Genomic DNA, 19,500 nt, shown 5'->3' on the forward strand with positions numbered 1-19,500 from the left:
AGTTCTTCCCTGACTGGTCCGACACATACAAGAGGCAGAGGGTTGTCTAGAAATACAAATTTATTCAGTTTCACTCAGACGAGAAAAGCTATTGGACCTCATTTGTTGTATTTCAGCTGCAAGGCAACTCAACCTCCCTGAACAGTTGATGACACTTGCTCATCATGGCTGTCAACTTGAGTAAGAATGGCAATGAACTGATGGCAGCTTATAAAGACGTATTGGATGGAAAGTCAGGTACAAACTGGTGAGTACTTTTTATTTTATTTTATTGTATTATTTTTTTATGAAAGTCAAAACATTTGGAATAGACTCCTGGATATATACTTGTCATATCCTCACAGGGCACTGTTTACCTATGAAGGAAACAGTAATGATATACGGCTTGCAGAAAAGGGAGGTAAGACGCAATCATTGGACAGCTAAAATTTGTTTGTAAATGAGTAGTAAATAGGGTGTTGTGTACAGATGGAGGTCTGGAGGAGATGGTAGAAGAATTCAACAGTGGAAAGATCATGTATGCCTTCTGTAGAGTTGAGGATCCAAACTCTGGTCTGCCAAAATATGTTCTGATAAACTGGGTAAGACATACTAACCATAATTTACACACAGGCTTATAAAATATATTCATCCTGCTTAGTGAGTGTCTTTGTGTGTAGACAGGTGAAGGAGTGAACACCTCCAGAAAAGGAGTATGTGCTAACCATGTCTTATCCATGGCCAACTTCCTTAAGGTGGGTCAAATTAGTAGAAATGTTTTTTGTTTTTTTTCTTACAGTTGTACAGTTAACTTATATAAGCAGTAACAAACCATAAAGGGAACATTATAGCAACTTAACCACTGCTTTTGAGAGGAGGAGGTCTATACTGACATATACCACAATGTACAATGCATTACTACACACGATTGAGCTCAAATATGTATTGAATGGCTTACCTACGCAAACATGTGAGGCCAATGCCACTGCAGTTTATCATATAAACAACACCAACAAAGATAAAGGCACAATAACTGCAACTCATGTTATGTAAATGCAGTTGCATCATGCCCTCAATATAAAAGTGTAATTACAGTTGTATTTGTTTTGCTCTGAGTCACTGACAGTCTTATGTACTTACAGGGAGCCCATGTGACAATCAATGCTCGAGATGAAGATGATGTAGAGCCAAAGGTTGTCCTAGACAAAGTGGCCAAAGCCTCTGGTGCCAGCTTCAACTTTCATAAACGTAAAGAGGCAGGATATGTGGATGAGCCCCGACGGTCTGTGGTGAGAACTGAAGACGCACAAACTTATATGTATGGACTAAAAGAGCCACTAACTTAAAGTGCTTTCTACTACACCACAGGGTTCAGTGTATCGCAAAGTCAATGCAGTAGAGGAAATACAACATATCAACAAAGACGACTTCTGGAACAAAGCACAGGTATTACTTGGAATGTGAAATCTCGCCTTTTGAATAACCATAACTGGAATGTTGAAAAATATAGTGTAATTTTCCAATAGAAAGATGAGGAAATCCGGAAGAGAGAGGAGATCAAACGAGCAGACCAGGAGCGACAGCAGCTGGAAATAGAGAGGAGAGAGATGGAGGAACACCAGTCCAGGGAGAGAGAAAAGAGGGCCAAGGAGAGAGCCCAAGAAATCGAACAACAGAAGTATGAACGAATGTTTTTTGCCAGTAATATTTTATTTTGGTTTAATAATTGCATTACCATTAGGCCATAAAAAGAAGGTATGTAGTTGTCAAGGTATGTCCCAGTATCTCAGTATATTCAGATGGGAACATGCATATATGCACTGACCGAGGATAGCTCCATCACAGAGGAAAAAATTATATTTGTTGGTGAGAGGAAGGACCACTAACACTAACACATTAACAGCACAGTGAATATGAATATGATAAGCTATTTTTTTTTTTTGGTTGATAATTTTACTTACGTAAACTCTTTGACGTTACTGTAGGATGTATCAAAAACAAAGAGAGCAAGAAGAGAGAGAACAGGAACAACAGCGCCAGGTAAGTGATTTCTGAATTTGTTTTCCATGTTTTTTTGTTTTGTTTTTTCTAAAAAAGTACTGTTTTTAGAGTTTCGAAATAAAGGAGGAAAAAAGAACAGGAATAAGCCACGCAGCATCCGTACAGAAAGCCAACGTGAGTGTCCACTATGTATAAATGAAACTACTTTCTCATCTTCTGCCCCATTAGTGTACAATGATTTGCATCAACATTAATACCATTTTGTAAATGTTTTTGTCTGAGATAGGAAGCAAAATCTTTAATTTCTCAAAGATCATTCAACCCAAGAGATATCTTTAAGCAGCGAGAGCAGAGCTTTGATGGAAACAACTCAACCAGTCCTGCAGTTTCCAGACCTGGTAACAAGAGTGATTTTTGAATGAAATGCTCGCCATTGGTCCATCTCATATTTTCTTTGGTTTTCTAAGGTAAACTGCAGAGTCACTTCTTGTATCAGAAGAACACTGAGGATCCAGAGCAGTCACAATACAATGCTTCTCCTGTTCCACTAATCTCTGTGAATCCTGAACCAGCTTCTTCCCCCAGCCCTCAGTCCCCTATCTCCCCCATTTCACATGTCAGACCACCCTCACCAGAACGGGACTACTCACCTGCTCAGAGGAGCTCACCAAACCCCCTGGATGTCATACGCTCATCAGAAGTGCCAGCAGGTTTGATTCATGTTAAGGTTAAAATCGCTCAACTTTTATATTGATTGATTTATATTTTGTGTATTGTGTGTGTGTGTGTGTGTGTGTGTGAGTACAGCTTTCAACGAGGAAGGAGAGTGGTCTGATGAGTTTGATGACGACGCGAATGAAACTACTCCAGGTGATGTTACTGCAAACATCAGATTCAGTTTTATTGCCATTGTCAGTGAACAAAACTATTCACAAACTAGGAACCTGCTTTTGGTGTTATAGTGCAATATTAAGCAAAGAATAATAATATAAACTATAATAAAAAAATAAAAAAATAAAATAAAAATAAATCTAATCTAAAAATAAGCACATGCATTAGAATAAGATGTACATATACAAAATATATAGTAGAGTGAAACAGCAGTGGAAATAGGCTGATTAGACTTGTTTAAAGTAACTGGTGTTAATAAAGTGACGCACAAGCTGAATCAACTTCAGATTAGTAAAATGTATAGACCTATCCTTTAAATGGAGATTTTGTATATAATATGGGTTATAAATTAATATTTATATTGTTTTCAGACCATCACGGTGGGGCAGAGGATTTATATGAAAATGTAAAATATACATCACCGGTGAGCACCGATAAAAATGTTATTGCATTAGCCATTAGTTGTTAATCATTTAGAATATATATATATATATATATATATATATATATATATATATATATATATATATATATATATATATATATATATATATATATATATATATATATATATATATATATATATATATATATATATATATATATATATATATATATATATCAATGTTGCATCACTCTTCATCAAAAGGCTGAAGAGAACCTTGTGGCTGCTAGTGGACAGGAAATTACTGCCAGAGCTCTCTATGATTACCAAGCTGGTATGTACTTCTACCAACTGCTACTGTTTTATTGTGGAGTCTATTGCTGACATAATATTTTGTATTTTCTAAATTACCCCACAGCCGATGACACAGAAATCACCTTTGACCCCGACGACATCATAACAGGGATTGAAATGATTGATCAAGGCTGGTGGAAAGGTTTTGGACCTGATGGCCAGTATGGAATGTTCCCGTCTAATTATGTAGAGCTTCTATAACTTCAGTAATGTACACACTACTGCATAATGCATAATGTATACTCATCTGGTGTACGCATTTTGAGAATTTTGAAAATATGGACAAAACTGTATGATAACCTGTTTATTACCAGTGAGATATTGAAATAACTTTCAAAGTTATTACAAAAAAAATAAAATAAATAAAAATATGGCAAAGCCTATATCTAATGGTATTTCTTTAGACTCATAATCTAATTGTAGCCTTACACAGATATGAATGTTGCAGTGATCAACAAGGGCACAAGTGTAAATTAATTATATCAGTAACCTTCTGAGAGTTGCAGGATTTTATAAAAGGTCAAATTCTTGTCTAATGGTATCAACATCCATGAACCTCATTACAATCAGCCATTGAGTTCATTTATTTATTTTTGTGAACAGTCATATAATGACCAGATACAAAACATATAATATGTTAAATAGAAAAAACAAAAACAAATAAAAGTTATGCTGTTGGTGTTCAGAGACAAACAATCTTCATACGTCAATATGGCTTTTTTGTTTAAGCTTTTGAAAATAGTGGATAAGTGAGATACTATTTGTTCGGTTCAAACAGGAAAAGAACATAGAGGTAGGAGAAAATTTACTTTTGTTAATATAAAATGTATATATAGTATCATGTATAATAATTACATTAATTACAATTAAGTCCAAATTCTTATCAGTTATACCAAAAATGAAATAGTCAATTTTTTATTACAAATTAGGGTCAATATGATACCTTCAAGTTCAAGCCAGTTATTAGTTAATACTTGGTTATTAGCTGCACATCAGCACAGCCAGTTGTTTTAACAGATCCATGCAGCACGCTGTTGTTTGGGGCCCGTGACGTCACATTACCGCCTCCATTAAACTGGCGTATACGTCATAATCATGCGTCTTTACGGGCTACAGAAGAAACCGTGAGGAAGGAGAAATGGCTGCAAGGTTACTGTTCCGCTCGGCGTTTAGAGCTGCCACAACATGCAGATCTGCCCGGGTACCCGTTATGAGCCGCACTATGGCCGCTGGAGGTGAATTTATTACCACACAAAACACTTTAACGTGTTAGAAAATGGCTCTTTTAAACGCTCAACACGATAGCGTTTGACTGTGCTAGCATTGCGTGGCTAAGTAGTTGTGGCTGTCATCACTGGGAGAGGTCAAACGTCTGCTTTGCGTATTAAAACGGCACGGATGTATTATTGCTAAAGAACTCTGATGTAATTAAGATGCTTATAGTTACCCCCGGCCTGGTGTTTAGCTGTAAATGGAAATCCGGCACAATTTTGCTAAACTCAGTTTAGATCTCATCTGCTAAATGAACACATCAAGGTTGTCAGTGGTGTTCTCTTTGTAACAATATATTTGCGTAAGTAGTATATTCAAAACATTAATTGGCTCATAATCATACATTTGTATGTCTGTTTGAAGTTTGCACTAAAATGTTATATGTCGTCACTTAACAATTGTTTACAGGCCATGTGTTAGTACGTGACATTGTATTAATTGTGTCTTTGATTTTCTTCTGCTCTTGTAGGAATTCCCCATGACGAGGAGCAGGCCACTGGTCTTGAGAAGGTTATCATGAAGGCCATGGAAAAAGGAACAGTATGTTATTTAATTGTCTTGACCTTATATTAATTCATACCGTCCAAAATAAATCACTTGAATACTTCGGGAAGCCAGATGTGAGTATAATGCACTGCTTGTAACAAGAGATGAATAATCTGTTCACATAATTTTGAAGAACTACAGAGTGGGTCATGCTCAAAAAGTTCTGATCAAAAGTAAAGAAGCTTGCAGTGTTATCTTACTTGCACTTTTTAGAGAAATTTATTTACATGCAATGCTAATACCTCTACCATGACATTTTATATGCATATTTCTGTCTTCTAGAGTTCAAAAATACGATCTTATTGTTTTCAGGATAACCCCTCAAAACATTGAGATTTTATTTTTCCCAGTATTTGTAACTTGCTTGTTAATGTCCGGTACTGTCATAAATTTAACTAATATTTTGTGTTTGAGATTAAACTATTGGTACAAGATGTACAGTTTGTGTCCTCTGTGCTCTCTTGAATATTCATCTGTAGCTATTTCATCTGTGCTTTTAGATTTCAGCTATATATATATATATATATATATATATATATATATGTATATATGTAGATGACATATATAAATCTATGTCAAAGTATTAACCACATCTCTGTTGTAGGATCCTTACAACATGATGAAGCCAAAGGAATATGCCGGCTCTAAGGCTGACCCTCATCTTGTTCCTTCTATCAGTAACAAGAGGATTGTCGGCTGTGTCTGTGAGTGCTTTTCATATTTAGCTTCTTCATGATTATCAAGACATTTGCATGTTTTAAATATGATCATCTGTGTTTAATGTGTCTTAGGTGATGAAGACAACACAGCAGTGATTTGGTTCTGGCTTCATGAAGGCGAGCCACAGCGCTGCCCTTCATGTGGTGCTCACTACAAACTGGTTCCACATGAGCTCCCACATTAATATGTATATTTACTCATACTTATTTTAATTCTCTGCTACATGTATGGGCCACACAGCGTCTATATTCCACTGGGACAAGATGAAAGTATCGGACAGTTGGAGCTCTAGCACCATGAAATGCTTTCAATACATTTTAGTTTAAGTCGTCAAGTGTATAGTTAAATCCTGTTCTGTTGCAGTACTTGAATATTCTAACCTCATTTTTTCCTTTACCTCATCACTCTTTTTAGTGTCAAGAGGGAACATTATTGGCTGTGGGGCACAACTTTTAAACTATTTTATCAACCGTTTACCATGTTACCGTACTACTTGAACCAACAAAATTAAAATGTATGATAAATATGTTTTTGACTATTTTATTCAAGTTACGAATATTTATATTATTAATTATTAGTCTTGGGCATATTATTACCATTTGGTGGCACAAGCATAGTTGAAAAGGCATGATTGGTGATCTGCCTATAGGTCGGCGTATTTTCAAGAACAGCTTAGGAATGGAAAAAAAAGGGTTGCCTGAGTTTTTTGGGGGGTTTTGTTAGTACCCATTTAAAAGTGGTAAATTCAAGCTTTTGTCTTTTACCAGGAAAATTTCCATTTCAAATCTGCAAAATGTCATGATTACAGTGGCTGTTAAAAATAAATGGCGTGGCTTCTCTATACCATTTTGTTCATAGCTTGTTATTGCTCTGTTCAATGCCTTGTCTCTTGTTGTCAATATAAGTAACAAATAACGTATTTATTCCACAACAATATCTCCAGAAAGTGGTACCATTGTTCAACCACAAAGACGTGATTGTTGTTGATTGACATAGCGTGCATAAATAAAAATTAGAAGCTTAAGCAAATAAAGTGTATGATGCAGAAAGGTAACGGTGATAAAATTCTTTTCAGCGGTGCACAGCAAGCAGTTCATCTTTAAACCACCAGATGGCGCTATAGAATGTACAAACAATGTATGACTAAAAAAATGTACTACTGAAAAAAAAATAAAAAATTTTGACCCTTAATTTCAATAATGCTTAGGTAACACCGAGGGTAGGTGAGGGCTTGAAACCACGGGTTACAATCACATGACAGATAAAAAAAAACAAAACAAAAAACACATAGGACAAACTCTTTTCAAAACTGATAAAATTGAAGATCAAGGAATTATTATTATAATTTTTTTAATATAAATTTTGATATTACGGGATTTATTACTACAATGCATGTTTAAAAAATATTTTTTTATTATAATAAAGTTAAAATGGGGTTTTAATTAATTAAAATAGGCCTTGGTTACTAAAATTAAAATAGGAGGGAAAAAAGCTAAAATACCAACACAAAGAACCAGCTGGGGCCACTGGCAGTGAGCAGACTACTCGATGGAAGTGCCCAGAGGCGCAACCTTAGTCTCACTGTTAACAATAGACTACCATTCCCATAATGCCTTGCTACACATATGCCATCAACTTCCTGTTACAGAATAAAAGACCTTTGGCTCGTTCTGAATAGTTCAGATCATAGCTCCTAGTTCCTAGCCCCTAACTACTTCACCTTTGGAGCTACGTGACGGGGTCAAACATAAGAGTCCTCGGCAGACAGAAGGAGCTTCAGCTGCGTTTGGAGAATCTGACCATCCTCACCAGCGACAGGAACAAAGGAGCAGTCACATGACACTACAGCTGTTAAAAAAACAACTGCAACACCCACAAAACGGACTACAATAAGCTCTCCACATTCTCCTTCACTGCACTGATTTTAATGAAAATTTAAACCTGAGAAGCTGCTGTTAAAAGAAGAAGAAGAAAAAAAAACGCTCTGCAATAAACCTCACAAACTGTAGGCCTAGATCTGTGACTCTGTAAAGTTTAAACATAAAACACCTCCACCATGTCCATATGTGCCCATGCACAGAAGAGCATTAGTATTCTCCAGACTCACCATTAGCTGCACAGCCCCTTCTCTGTCCTCTGTCCAAAATAATATCCCATCAAATCCTGTCCTTTAGTCTGTCTGTTGCAGAGCACAGAGAGGCTCCATCAGCCAAGTGGTTTTAAGTTTCATGTCTACAAACGTATATAATGTGTGCAGATCTTCCCTTATGTCATTATGTAGTCCACAGATAAAGAACAATACAAATACCCAGATGAACTCAACTTTAAATTTTTATTCAAATCAGTGCTGTAGAGGAGAATGAGGAGCGCTTATTAGAGTCGGTTTTGTGGGTGTTGTGTTATGGGTTTGTTTTTTTGTTTTTTTCATAAACAGCAGTAGCCTAGCTCCGTTGCCCATAGACTGTACAAAGAAGTGGACTAAGTGAGTGTGACGTCACCCACAGCTTTAGCTTCAGTCAAATGAAGCTCATCTAGGCGAGTGGTTAGAGGGGCCAATTTGGAACCAAACTGCATATTTCCAACCGCGGATATCATAGCAACCAAAGAGCCAATCCAGAGAGAGTCTTTTATAGATATGGCCCTTCCCGCCCGCACCACCGGTTTAGGTGGGAGCTGGCACTTAGCAACGTTGTCAATCAAACCTGTTGCTAACGCTAGCAGGAGTGACCTCAGGAAAAGAAGGCGCCTGATTTGTCTATTATTAACATTCATATGTTCAGTTAAGGACACAATGGCGAAATAAAAACATTTAAGATGAAAATGATGAGGCTCACTGCAAGCACGTACAGAAAAGGAGGGTGACCATTTTTAATGTAAAGACGAACACTGTCGAACACCCACCCCAGCTCTGGCTCCAGAGTGGGGCCCCGGTCACACCAATATGGGCGACAAAACTGGCCTTAATATTTGACTCATCAAAAGGGGGCTTCTGAACCGCTCTTAGTCTGACCTGTCCCCCAGGACCTGTTTCCCATGGGTGACCCTACAAGGGGCATGAAGCCCCTGACAACATTGGGAACACAACAACACAACTCCCAGGATCAAACTCTTCCACCACATTAAGGTGGCAGTTCAAGGAGGCAAATAGAAATGTTTAATAATATGCTGTTCATAGCAGATGCTTGAAAAAACACATATTTGTGTTGCAAGTTAAAAGTAAACACAAAAATGGTTATAGTATAATTATAGTATAATTATAATAAAGTATAATTTTAGTTAAAAGGAGAAGGTGTAGCGGTAGACTGCCATTAATGCCTTGCTACACATGTGGTACCAACTTCCTACTACTGAGAAAAGACGCTACCTGAACGTGAGTCTGACGTGTTCCATGTCCTCATTATACACTCACCACAGTGGACACCACAGTAAATGAAATATACAACGCTTAACTCATACACTATACAACCATATAACCAGTACACTATATCACATGTATAGGTGGAGAGACCTCACCAATGAGTCCAAGCACCAGTAGGCACCCAGCATCGCTGAAACTAAAAAGAGAAACTGGTTTATGCACTGACCCAGTTGGTGCAAACAATTATTTAACAAAAAATATTCAAGTCATTATAACAAAATGAAAACTAGGCTAAATCAAAACTAGACTTTTAAACAAAAATGTAACTATACAAAATCAAAACTAAGCAAAAACAGGTAAAATAAATGGAACCAAATAAAAGCAAGACTAGGCAAATATGCAAAACAGGAACTGTAATAAAGCAAAATATATAACAAGCAAAACAGGGTTATAGAAAATTATAGTGAAGCAAAATATGCAATAGGCAAAACAGCAGTAGGTGCCTGCAATAGGAGAAGGGATGCACTGAAACAGCTCAGATTTATAGTTTGTAATTCATCTGGTACCAAACTTGCCAACCTTAATGATACAGGAACCAGACCAGCACTGCACAAAGAAACATTTTAGTTTGTAATATTTCTTCTTTCTTCTTACTTTAACAGGTAGGCACAAAGGTCAAAGGGCAGAGTCAAGAGGAGCACTTCATTGGCAGCAAGGGAAAACAGACAACCCCATTACACCTACAAAGGTGTTGACAAAAGTACTTAATATTAGACTGTGGATGGGGGCAGAGTTGGCTGCCATCAGAAATCTCGTCTAAGGGGCTAAGAGAGTAAGGTTGGCACTACAATGAAACATCACAAGCACATACTGAAATGACCATCATCACATTGCTTATATTGTTTATAACAACAGATAAAGGCAGATCAGCTCACCTCACTCTGTCTGTGTGAGCATGCAGTACAATTGGCATCAACTAGTTCCATGGTCACAAAAGCAATCACATCCATTTGTCACATGCCTTTAAGTAACAATATCTCCAATAGCCAGTTAGCCACAAGAATCGGAAATGGAACCAACCTAGTACAAATTAAGCTGTCTTTATGTAATGACCTTTTCTGTAGCATCTTAAAGACAAACTGTTTGAACGCTGTACCCTCCTGAGTGCAAGAACATGTAACATGGTGTTTGTGAGTGTGCTCTACTCTCAGGAGAAATGGTGTCACTGAACTTCTCTTTCACGCAGCTTTTAATTAGGGACACTTGACTCACAAAAGTGACAAGAGGTCTCTTTCACTTGATTTAATGGGCTGTGTGCACCTTCTTCCCAGCTCCTGGAGTGTGCCTTTCAAGTCATCCATCTTATCACCGCTGTGCACTCTGTCTTCCCCTCTGATCTGAGCTGTCAGGCACATGTTTCTGTGGCTGGCTGTGCTAACCTACATTTGTGACAGCTAGGTGCATCACATACAGCTTTGTGATTGGCAGCGTGGGCGAGACCAGTGTATTTCATATGCTCTTTCACCTGGTACGCTCCATAGGAAATTTGACCTTTTCAACATGCTGAAAAAAGCCCCTTTCACTCTTCTCCTGCTCATCTGTGGAACATTAAATTCAACTGCCTCAAATATGGAGAATATACAGGGTTTCCATAAAGTTACTTTACAATTTTAAAAATGTATTAAAAAGGCAATTGATGAGATATCTTAATCAAACCTGTTCTATTGTACTCTGTGGTTTCCAAAGTTTATATGGGCACCATTAGTGAAACACGTGAAGACGGTACTTGATTTCTTGCCATGTTCGATGTAGCTTAGTCTAAACCATGGTTGCAATCACATCTGTTATCTTTTGCTTTACTTCAGTAATGTCCCATATCTTTGTTTCATATATGATATCTTTAACATAGCCCCATAAAAAGTAATCTAGAAGTGTGATATCTGGTGAACGTGGTGGCCACAGAATTCAATTCAATTCCCTTTCAATCCAACGGTCTGGAAATGTTTGATTGAGGAACTCACAAACCTGCAGACCCCAGTGTGATTACAAACATTTATAAACACTGAGTACAATAGAACAAATCTAATTACTATATCTTATCACTTGCCTTTGTGATTACAATTAAAATTGCAAAGAGCCTTTATTGGCACTCTGTACAATGTCTTGAATTCTGTGTGGAGTTTCATACTGTTTTGCTCTGGTTTCTCCCATCCACCCAAAACATGCACAATAGGTAAAATCCTCCTGCTACGGTGGTCCTGACCAAGCCCAGCGACAAGATCATGGAGATGGGTCCACTGCTCCAGCAGCATTGGGAGATGGGTCAAATGCAAAGGACAAATTTCCCTATGGGGACAATAAAGTGTATCTTAACCTTAACCTGTTTAAATCAGTGAAACTTTGATATCTATTTTATCCTATACTCCCTGTGGCATTACAATGATAGTGAATTCAGAAATAAAAATAGAGACAGATGGTTAAATTAAATATGCTATTTCAGACAGATTTTATATTGAAGACTTTTTTCAAATATAATAATTATAAACATATTGGGCTAATTGTAATACGGAAACAAGATGAGAGCATCCAGCAAAGGGCCTCTTTTATGGGATTTAAATATTTTTCAAAGGTTTGTTATTTTCTGAAAAAAAAAAAAAAAAAAAAAAACAACAAAGAAGAAAAAGCTATAGACTTAAATTAAATTATAATGCACACTTAAATACACAATAAACAAAGCAAGGTGGTGGGGACACACTTATTGAGGCCGTCTCAGTTGTCATAGAAACGTGAACCTCATAGGGATTAGAGACTGTCAAAGCTCTGGCACATGCGGCACGGTTGCACTCATTGAGGACAACAACAGCCACACACGATAAGCCCAGAATAGAAGTCATTTGAAATTGACACCTCCTATCTAGTAACTTGTTAAAGATATAAATATGATTTATGGCCAACAACAGTAATGTCAGTATCATTATAATCTTCTCTTCATTATAACCTCATTTTATCACAGGTGATTGTTCTGCATTAGGCAGGCAGGGCACGTGAAGGTGAAGTACCTCAGTGTTCTGATGGCCAATGCCATGAAAAAAAAAAAAAAAAAAAAAAATCTGCCTAATAATGTCAGTAAAAGTATCAGTTGGTGTCCAGAATTCACTCTGATATAGGCCAGTGTGATCAACTGGTGAGGATCATCTCCAAATTAGATACTTACACTAAATATGCTTTCCTTTTCCTGCTTCAACATTCAATATTCAATATTTAATACACTGTTTAGAGAAGAGCAATATATCTTCTTTGAAAAATGATGTTTCATCAATTTGACCAACAAATAAAACATGTTTATTTATAATTGAAGACTCTGCTGTACAAGCTATATGTTCATTATGCATTCAGCATGCACCAGAATAAATGAGATTTATAATATTCTGAGCTATGTCTATGGGCAGGTGTGAAAGTATTTTGTATGGTTTGTTAACATTTCTAAAAGTATTCATCTTTTGGTTTAAACTCACTCATTGTGTTGCTGTCTCTAAGCAAGACCCATTGTCTGCTCCAGGTTACTTGTGAAAAAAAAAAATTCAACAGGAAAAAATATATAGATAATATTTAACAGAAAATATTTATGGAAAGGAAACCATCCACGTGTCTCATTAGCCACTGAAACACAATAGTCTAGTGCCTGAAATACATAACATCACTCTTTTCAATCTATATCTACAGCTAACTGACATATATCATCATTTTACAGATCACGGTGTAGTCAACATTCTTGTGCTGATAACATCTCACAAAAACACAACACAGCATTGCAGGTTTCCAGCAGGAAGACAATCTAAGCCAAGTGGTATAGTGTGAGGAAGAGGCTGTGTAGAGAGAACAGTAACAGAAATCGGTTGTCTTGGAGTTTAACATTATATAGATTGTAATGGTATTATATAGATTCTAATGGCGTTACAGAAGAGTAAATATTCTGACTTTGTCTCATCTTATCTGTGTGCTGCACAGCTGTAGGTTTGTTTTGGTTTTGTCTTATCTGTTTGTCTCTGTGCAAAGACTCTGAAACATGGGATAATGTTGAGCAAAGAGGTTAACAAAAACAAGGGTCATTTAAAGGTGCGATATTACTGAATATGAAGAAGACACTGATTATTTCAATTAAATGAATATGAATATTTTAGTCCAATTATGAATTTATGTCATAGGCCAACATTATATTAGACTTGTTAATATTCAATCTAAATAAGACGTTTATAATGAGGACTTGATGTGTCATATTTTGAGACTCAATACTGTTCGATATTGTTGATTAGCCGGAGATGTGAGGAAGGGGACAGAGATAAGAGATGACCGGGACGGACTTGTCACATTAGCTTTGTGTTTCACCCACTGCAGAGAGTACAGCTTTTACACATGGGTTCCTACGTGTAAGAGGGAAAGGTTTGGAAAATGATGCAAAATAACATAATGATGATAGCCTATATAAATGGTGACAAACCACAACAAAAGCTCTAAAGAAGGTAGTACAGCGCTATGATAACAATTAAAGTGTGGCCATTTCTGAGGATGTTTAATAAGAAAAAGAATCAACTGTGGCGAATGGTAGTATTTTTTAAAAGTCAAGTCAATACTTTTTTTTTTATTAACAACTAAATTCTTATTATTTAGACTGAATTAAGTCGAACTGAAGCATTGCAGTGAATGGTTGGAGGGAGGCACGTTTTTATTGGACCAAAGTGGAACAAAACTGCTCAGAAGGATATGGCCAGTGTGGATGAGTTTGCTTATATTTTGATATTTGTTGTCCTCAAACCTAAAATTTAGACGCTAACTTTGCCATTCTTGTTTTGTACTGATAGCTGCGCCTCACACTTTACTATCTCAATCAGATACCAAAATGATGTCTGAGAGAAATATATACGGTTTCAATGTATTTTTGTATAGCCCAAAGCCACAATAGTAGTCACCTTGTAGGGTTTAACAAAACAGAAAGTTAGGGAAAGAAATATGAATAGATTTAGACTAACTAGACACACGACAACGGCCTTAAACCACAACTAGATTTCTTAGTTTAAGTTTTATAGTTTTAACATAGAAATAGGAGATACTGTAGCTATTAGGCTTGATGCAGGATAAAGCCAGAAATAAATAAGAAATAAATAATAATTTCAAATCACTTTTTAAACTAATTTGACCAGCATTGCTCATTTTATCTACTTTGTTCAGTTTGTTGAGAGACATTTATACATTTACATAGCTTTTGCACACATCTGAAACTGACATGCACACATAGATCATTTGAGTTAACATTTTGAGATAAGAATGTTGTTTGAACTGTGGTATGATTTTTGTGCAAACTGGTACAATTTTTGGACAGTTTTGGAGATTTCTGAACAGCATTTAAAAGTTTTTAGCTGAGTGGAGATAAGACGGTTAATGGTTTGTGTGGGTGGAAATGGTCTGATTGTGTGAGCCACTGAGTGCCTCCTTCTCCAGCTTAAAATGAAATGGTCACATGACTGAGAGAAACTGAACTGAAACCAGAGAAAGTGTTGCTGGGTCTGAAAGCTCTGTGGACTGGGCTCCTCCACTGGCCACATGTAAAATGAATGAAGGGAATAAAAGCGTCCAACACGACCTCTGCTGCTCACCTGCCTCAGACCGTTCTCACATCTACTCACTTCACTTCTTTTTTTAGTTACATTTTATTTTGATAAGACAAGGTTTTGGACATTTTTTGTTCCAACTTTTGAAGGGCTTGGTTCCAACGTCCAAGAGCAAACATACAATTTATTATATTGAAGTTTTATTTTATATTATACTTTTATGCTTCCTTCTTTAATTTATTATGTTAAATATTACTTCAAGAGCGATAAGAGATGGAGAGATAGAGAGAGACAGAACCTTTATTTACACAAACTTCAATGTGTAAATTGTAGTGTTGCAATACATAGTGTAGGAACAACAGGAGAATATGCAAAAAGATATAAATACATAGACCAGTTTATTTTATTAGAACACAATTTTAGAAGATCCACACAGACCTTGCAACAGGTAATTTAAACTCAGGTTTTTAGGAATAATAATAAAACAAAATCATAAATGAAATGGTTCATTTACAGATAGGCCTAAAGGTGTGGTTATTTATTTAAAGAACAACAACATGCTTTCATTGTAATGTTATTGCCATGTAAACATGGTGGTGACTATACCTTTGCTTTGGAATTTCACTATTTGGTACTTAAAATATCGCCTAAAAATAGAGACATCATTTCACAGGCTCTGTGCTCAGTATACTCTGATCTGGTGCAGCTTGTCACGTTCGCACACAGGGGTAACAAACGTGATTTGACGGCAGAAATGCTTAAAACAAGTCAGGCGATGATTCATGGACTTCAAAACTGCGCAGATCTTCTATCTATGACGTCACAGTGACGAATGTTTGGTGAGGCTCAGAGGCAATGGGCTTTTAACAGAGGATTACTGAAACCTGTGTGAATCAGAACTCAGTGCAGTTTATAAATAAATGCTAATGCTGGTTGTTGAATGATGGTGAGGTATCCAAAATACATCTTAGCCTTTTACAATTAATAATAACTTTATTAAAGTCATATTCAAATGCAATGCAATTACCAAGCTGTTTGCTGAAATTATAACTCATTTGGTAGTTATATAGGTTTCACAGTAGTGGCAAACACAAAATACCACATGAGAAAATATTTAGCTGATTTGATTTGTTATTGAGTGGACTCCCAACATTCACACACGAGCACAGTGTGAGTGACTCACATTGCGGTCCCGGTTGCATATTGAAGGACATTTTTGCACTATTCTGTAGGTGCTGAAATGCCAACGATTAAACTCCTGTGGCCGGAGAACTAAAAATAACATAAATAAAAATTGTGACATCTCTAAACAGAAGGCATGAATTAGCACTTTGTTGGGCCTGAACTAGGACTAAAGCAGATCTAAAATAGGACTAGAGCACTAATGCTGAGTTGCATCAAATGGCTTCAGTTGGATTACTTTGCATTTGAGAGCGAGTGTTGAGAGCTGCATTTTGAATTATATTTTTTTTATCACAAAGGAGTCCTCTGTTGTTTATCCACTACCACAATGTCCAGTTGGTTCACCATCACTTGTCAGTCTGTATCTGGAAGTCCCACAGGATCTTGGCTCGATCATTCTCCACTACCTCTGGAGGTGTTCCATCCATACTCTGTACAGATGTTTCAGTACACTATGCCTGCCAATTGGTTATCTTACACCCTGCAGTTAAGTGCTGGATTGTCTCAGGGGCCTCTTTGCACAGCCTTGGTCCACTTGGGTCCTGTCTGGTGTGGTAGATGTGGGCCTCTGTTGCTCTGGTTCTCAAGGCCTGCTCTTGTGCAGCCAGGATGAGTGCCTCTGTGCTGTCCTTCAGACCAGCTCTCTCAAGGCATTGGTAGGATTTCTTGATATCAGCCACTTCAGTTATGTTCCGGTGGTACATCCCATGCAGGGGCTTGTCCTCCCATGATGGTTCCTCCAGCACCTCTTTCTCTGCGCTCCACTGACTGACATGTCATCTGTTGAGGCCTTGTTCTTGATGTTCTTATGTCTTGGATGTTTCATTCTGGACAATGGCTCTCACTCACTAGTCCTCAGCCTGCTTCCATAAGGCTTGAATACAGTCTCAGGGTGCTGGATTTGTTCTGAGCTTTTATGCCTTAATATCTGTGGTTTGTATCTCCCCCTTTGGCTAACTTATGATTCCTGCTGGTGTCTGATTACTGGCAGGACGTGGCTGTTTATTGCCCGAGTCTTGTTCTTACCATTGAGCTGACTTGTCTTACTTGTGGGAGATATTTGGCTGTAGCTGCTTTCCTAGTTGCCTCTTCAAGATTGCCATTTGTTTGTGGGATAAGTACTTGTAACTGTCCTCAATGTCTGCTATTTTTCCTTCTGGGGGTGAGACCCCGTCTGTGTGGACTACCTTCCCTCTCTTTGTCACCATCCGGCTACACTTCTCAAGCCCAAATGATGTACAGTTCACCATAATCCTCTTCTTCTGCCCAGGTAACCATATAGTAAAAGTTAGCCAAATAAAAAGCATGTGTTGTGCAGCAATGCCCTTGATATAAAGTGTGTATATGGAGAAAATGAAACTTAAGCACGTCCACATGGAGATCAGCTGCACGGCTCTGGTTTTTAGGTATATAGACTAGTACAAAGTATGTTTTAAAATAGGAATTAACATAGATATGTGAGAGTATACGATAGTGGAGGACCATTCATGCTGTCACACACTGCGAGTTCAGGATATGACAGTCTACCACATACACGCACACATATATATATATACACATACATACACGAAGGAGATGTATGGAAATAATGTCACCAACACCTCTGAAATGTGACATTTTCAGTGTATGTCATCTGTGTTGGAACTAATAAGTGTGACATCATCATTACAGGACAAACTTGGGGTGTTTTCATACCTGTGAGTCTGGGAAACTGGTTCGATTGGGGACTAATGTTGAAACATTGTTGCAGTTTTCCACAAAAGGACGTCTTCATTATAACACCTTGATCATATTATAAACTGCTTTTCTTCCAGTCAAATACAGTGCGTCTGATTTTCATGTTTCAATTCCGTCGTAACCGGTGGGGTTGGGAGGACCAAAGACGTGCAGACTCAGGGCAGATTTACAGTGTTTATTTACAAAATGGTGAAATACAGTTCAAACACAATTAATCCAGCGGGGAACAGGAGCCAGAGCCCAGGGCAGGATCCAGGAGCGGAGCGCGCGGTACGGTGCCGGAGCGAGGTGCAGAGGACGAGCCGGGATCCGGGAACGTGGGCCACAGAGGCAAAGACCAGTAGACCAGAGCCAGGGAAAGGAGCAGGGTGCAGGGCGAGGTCCAGGGGCGTAGTGTGCAGGAGACAAGGTGAAACCATACCAGGTCGGGGAAGCCAGGCGGGAGCGGAGCCAGGAGTGCGGGAGCTGGAGCAGTGCAGGTGACAGGATCAGATGATGATACGCAGATGAACCGGCACCGAACAGGATGTAGATAAGCAGACGATCTCGCACTGAGTGTCTGGTCCTGGCTCCACTTATGCTCCGCAGCAGGTGGAGGTAATTGCGCTTATGCGCTCCAGGTGCGCGCGGGAGGAGCCAGGAACTCCGCCCAGTTCCAGGCTCAGACAGGTGAGGGGAGGGGGAGAGAACACAGGGAGACAGAAAATACAGGGATCATGACAAACTCCCAATGTGTAAAAACAGAAACCACAAATTTACCCCTGTCCACACATTGTGAGAAAAGTAGTGTAAAATGATAGTCTGAGTGTTTTAGCACTCAAATTGTCTTCAGTTAATCTACTTTGAAGCTGCTACTTTCGGCCTCATTTACACTGCCTCTGTCTACTACCAGGAGAGGTGGGTTCATGTGATGTTTTGTATGTCCATACATTTCTGTAATAGCTAGAATTCATTGGTTTTAGGCACTTTCCATACAGGCTATATGTAAAATAAGAAAGGTCCATTTCAAAACTAGTTCAGTAATACAGGAATTATGCATTACGCTTGCTGTAAGTGTTTTATGAGTAAAATACTTAAGTAAAAACCCTGTAGTCCACAGTGTATGGCTCTGGGGAGTGTGGTTGTGGAATTTCTAATAGTAAAAACCTTAAAAATATATTAAATCAATAGAGAGGTCATCTTTAATCAAAAAGTCAGATTTATTGAATCAATTGTGCACAATTGTCAAAGAGCTGTTGTCCCTGATAGTGTAGTCACCCTCAGCTCACAAATGAACATACATACAGTGTATTTATACCATCAAAAATAATCGTACCAGTCTTAATCTACAGTCCAAGTGACTTCAGGCTGCTGGACACATCGTCTTGTACGCTAAAAAGCAAGAGATATACCCGTGTGTAACAACAGATAGTATCACACAAAATTAGGTCAAAGAGACAGATAATATTACATATCAATACACATAAAGA

General features: G+C 37.8%; 2 protein-coding genes across 2 annotated transcripts; both read left to right on the forward strand.

Annotated features, from left to right (window-relative positions):
- Positions 1-3,956, forward strand: dbnla (drebrin-like a). Its single transcript, XM_033990016.2, has 15 exons — positions 1-247; positions 345-400; positions 469-581; positions 660-734; positions 1,122-1,268; positions 1,348-1,425; positions 1,506-1,657; positions 1,965-2,019; positions 2,089-2,154; positions 2,267-2,378; positions 2,448-2,690; positions 2,788-2,850; positions 3,243-3,295; positions 3,521-3,590; positions 3,675-3,956. Exons 1-15 carry the CDS (start codon positions 165-167, stop codon positions 3,809-3,811), a joined length of 1,503 nt encoding a protein of 500 aa, XP_033845907.1. The 5' UTR covers positions 1-164; the 3' UTR covers positions 3,812-3,956.
- Positions 3,957-4,715: 759 nt separating this feature from the next.
- On the forward strand, positions 4,716-6,672 carry LOC117392273 (cytochrome c oxidase subunit 5B, mitochondrial). Its single transcript, XM_033990319.2, has 4 exons — positions 4,716-4,845; positions 5,352-5,422; positions 6,033-6,132; positions 6,220-6,672. Exons 1-4 carry the CDS (start codon positions 4,749-4,751, stop codon positions 6,330-6,332), a joined length of 381 nt encoding a protein of 126 aa, XP_033846210.1. The 5' UTR covers positions 4,716-4,748; the 3' UTR covers positions 6,333-6,672.
- The last annotated feature ends 12,828 nt before the right edge of the window (positions 6,673-19,500 follow it).

Source organism: Periophthalmus magnuspinnatus, chromosome 23 (genome assembly GCF_009829125.3).
Source record: "Periophthalmus magnuspinnatus isolate fPerMag1 chromosome 23, fPerMag1.2.pri, whole genome shotgun sequence".
Taxonomy (NCBI): domain Eukaryota; kingdom Metazoa; phylum Chordata; class Actinopteri; order Gobiiformes; family Gobiidae; genus Periophthalmus; species Periophthalmus magnuspinnatus.

Excerpts from the sequence above, each read along its gene's own strand:
- LOC117392273 (XM_033990319.2), top strand. The coding sequence starts at position 4,749 with ATGGCTGCAAGGTTACTGTTCCGCTCGGCGTTTAGAGCTGCCACAACA. Across the intron at positions 5,423-6,032 it reads AGGCCATGGAAAAAGGAACA|GATCCTTACAACATGATGAA; the intron begins GTATGTTATTTA and ends TCTCTGTTGTAG. Across the intron at positions 6,133-6,219 it reads GAGGATTGTCGGCTGTGTCT|GTGATGAAGACAACACAGCA; the intron begins GTGAGTGCTTTT and ends AATGTGTCTTAG.
- dbnla (XM_033990016.2), top strand. The coding sequence starts at position 165 with ATGGCTGTCAACTTGAGTAAGAATGGCAATGAACTGATGGCAGCTTAT. Across the intron at positions 401-468 it reads ACGGCTTGCAGAAAAGGGAG|ATGGAGGTCTGGAGGAGATG; the intron begins GTAAGACGCAAT and ends TGTTGTGTACAG. Across the intron at positions 1,269-1,347 it reads ATGAGCCCCGACGGTCTGTG|GGTTCAGTGTATCGCAAAGT; the intron begins GTGAGAACTGAA and ends ACTACACCACAG.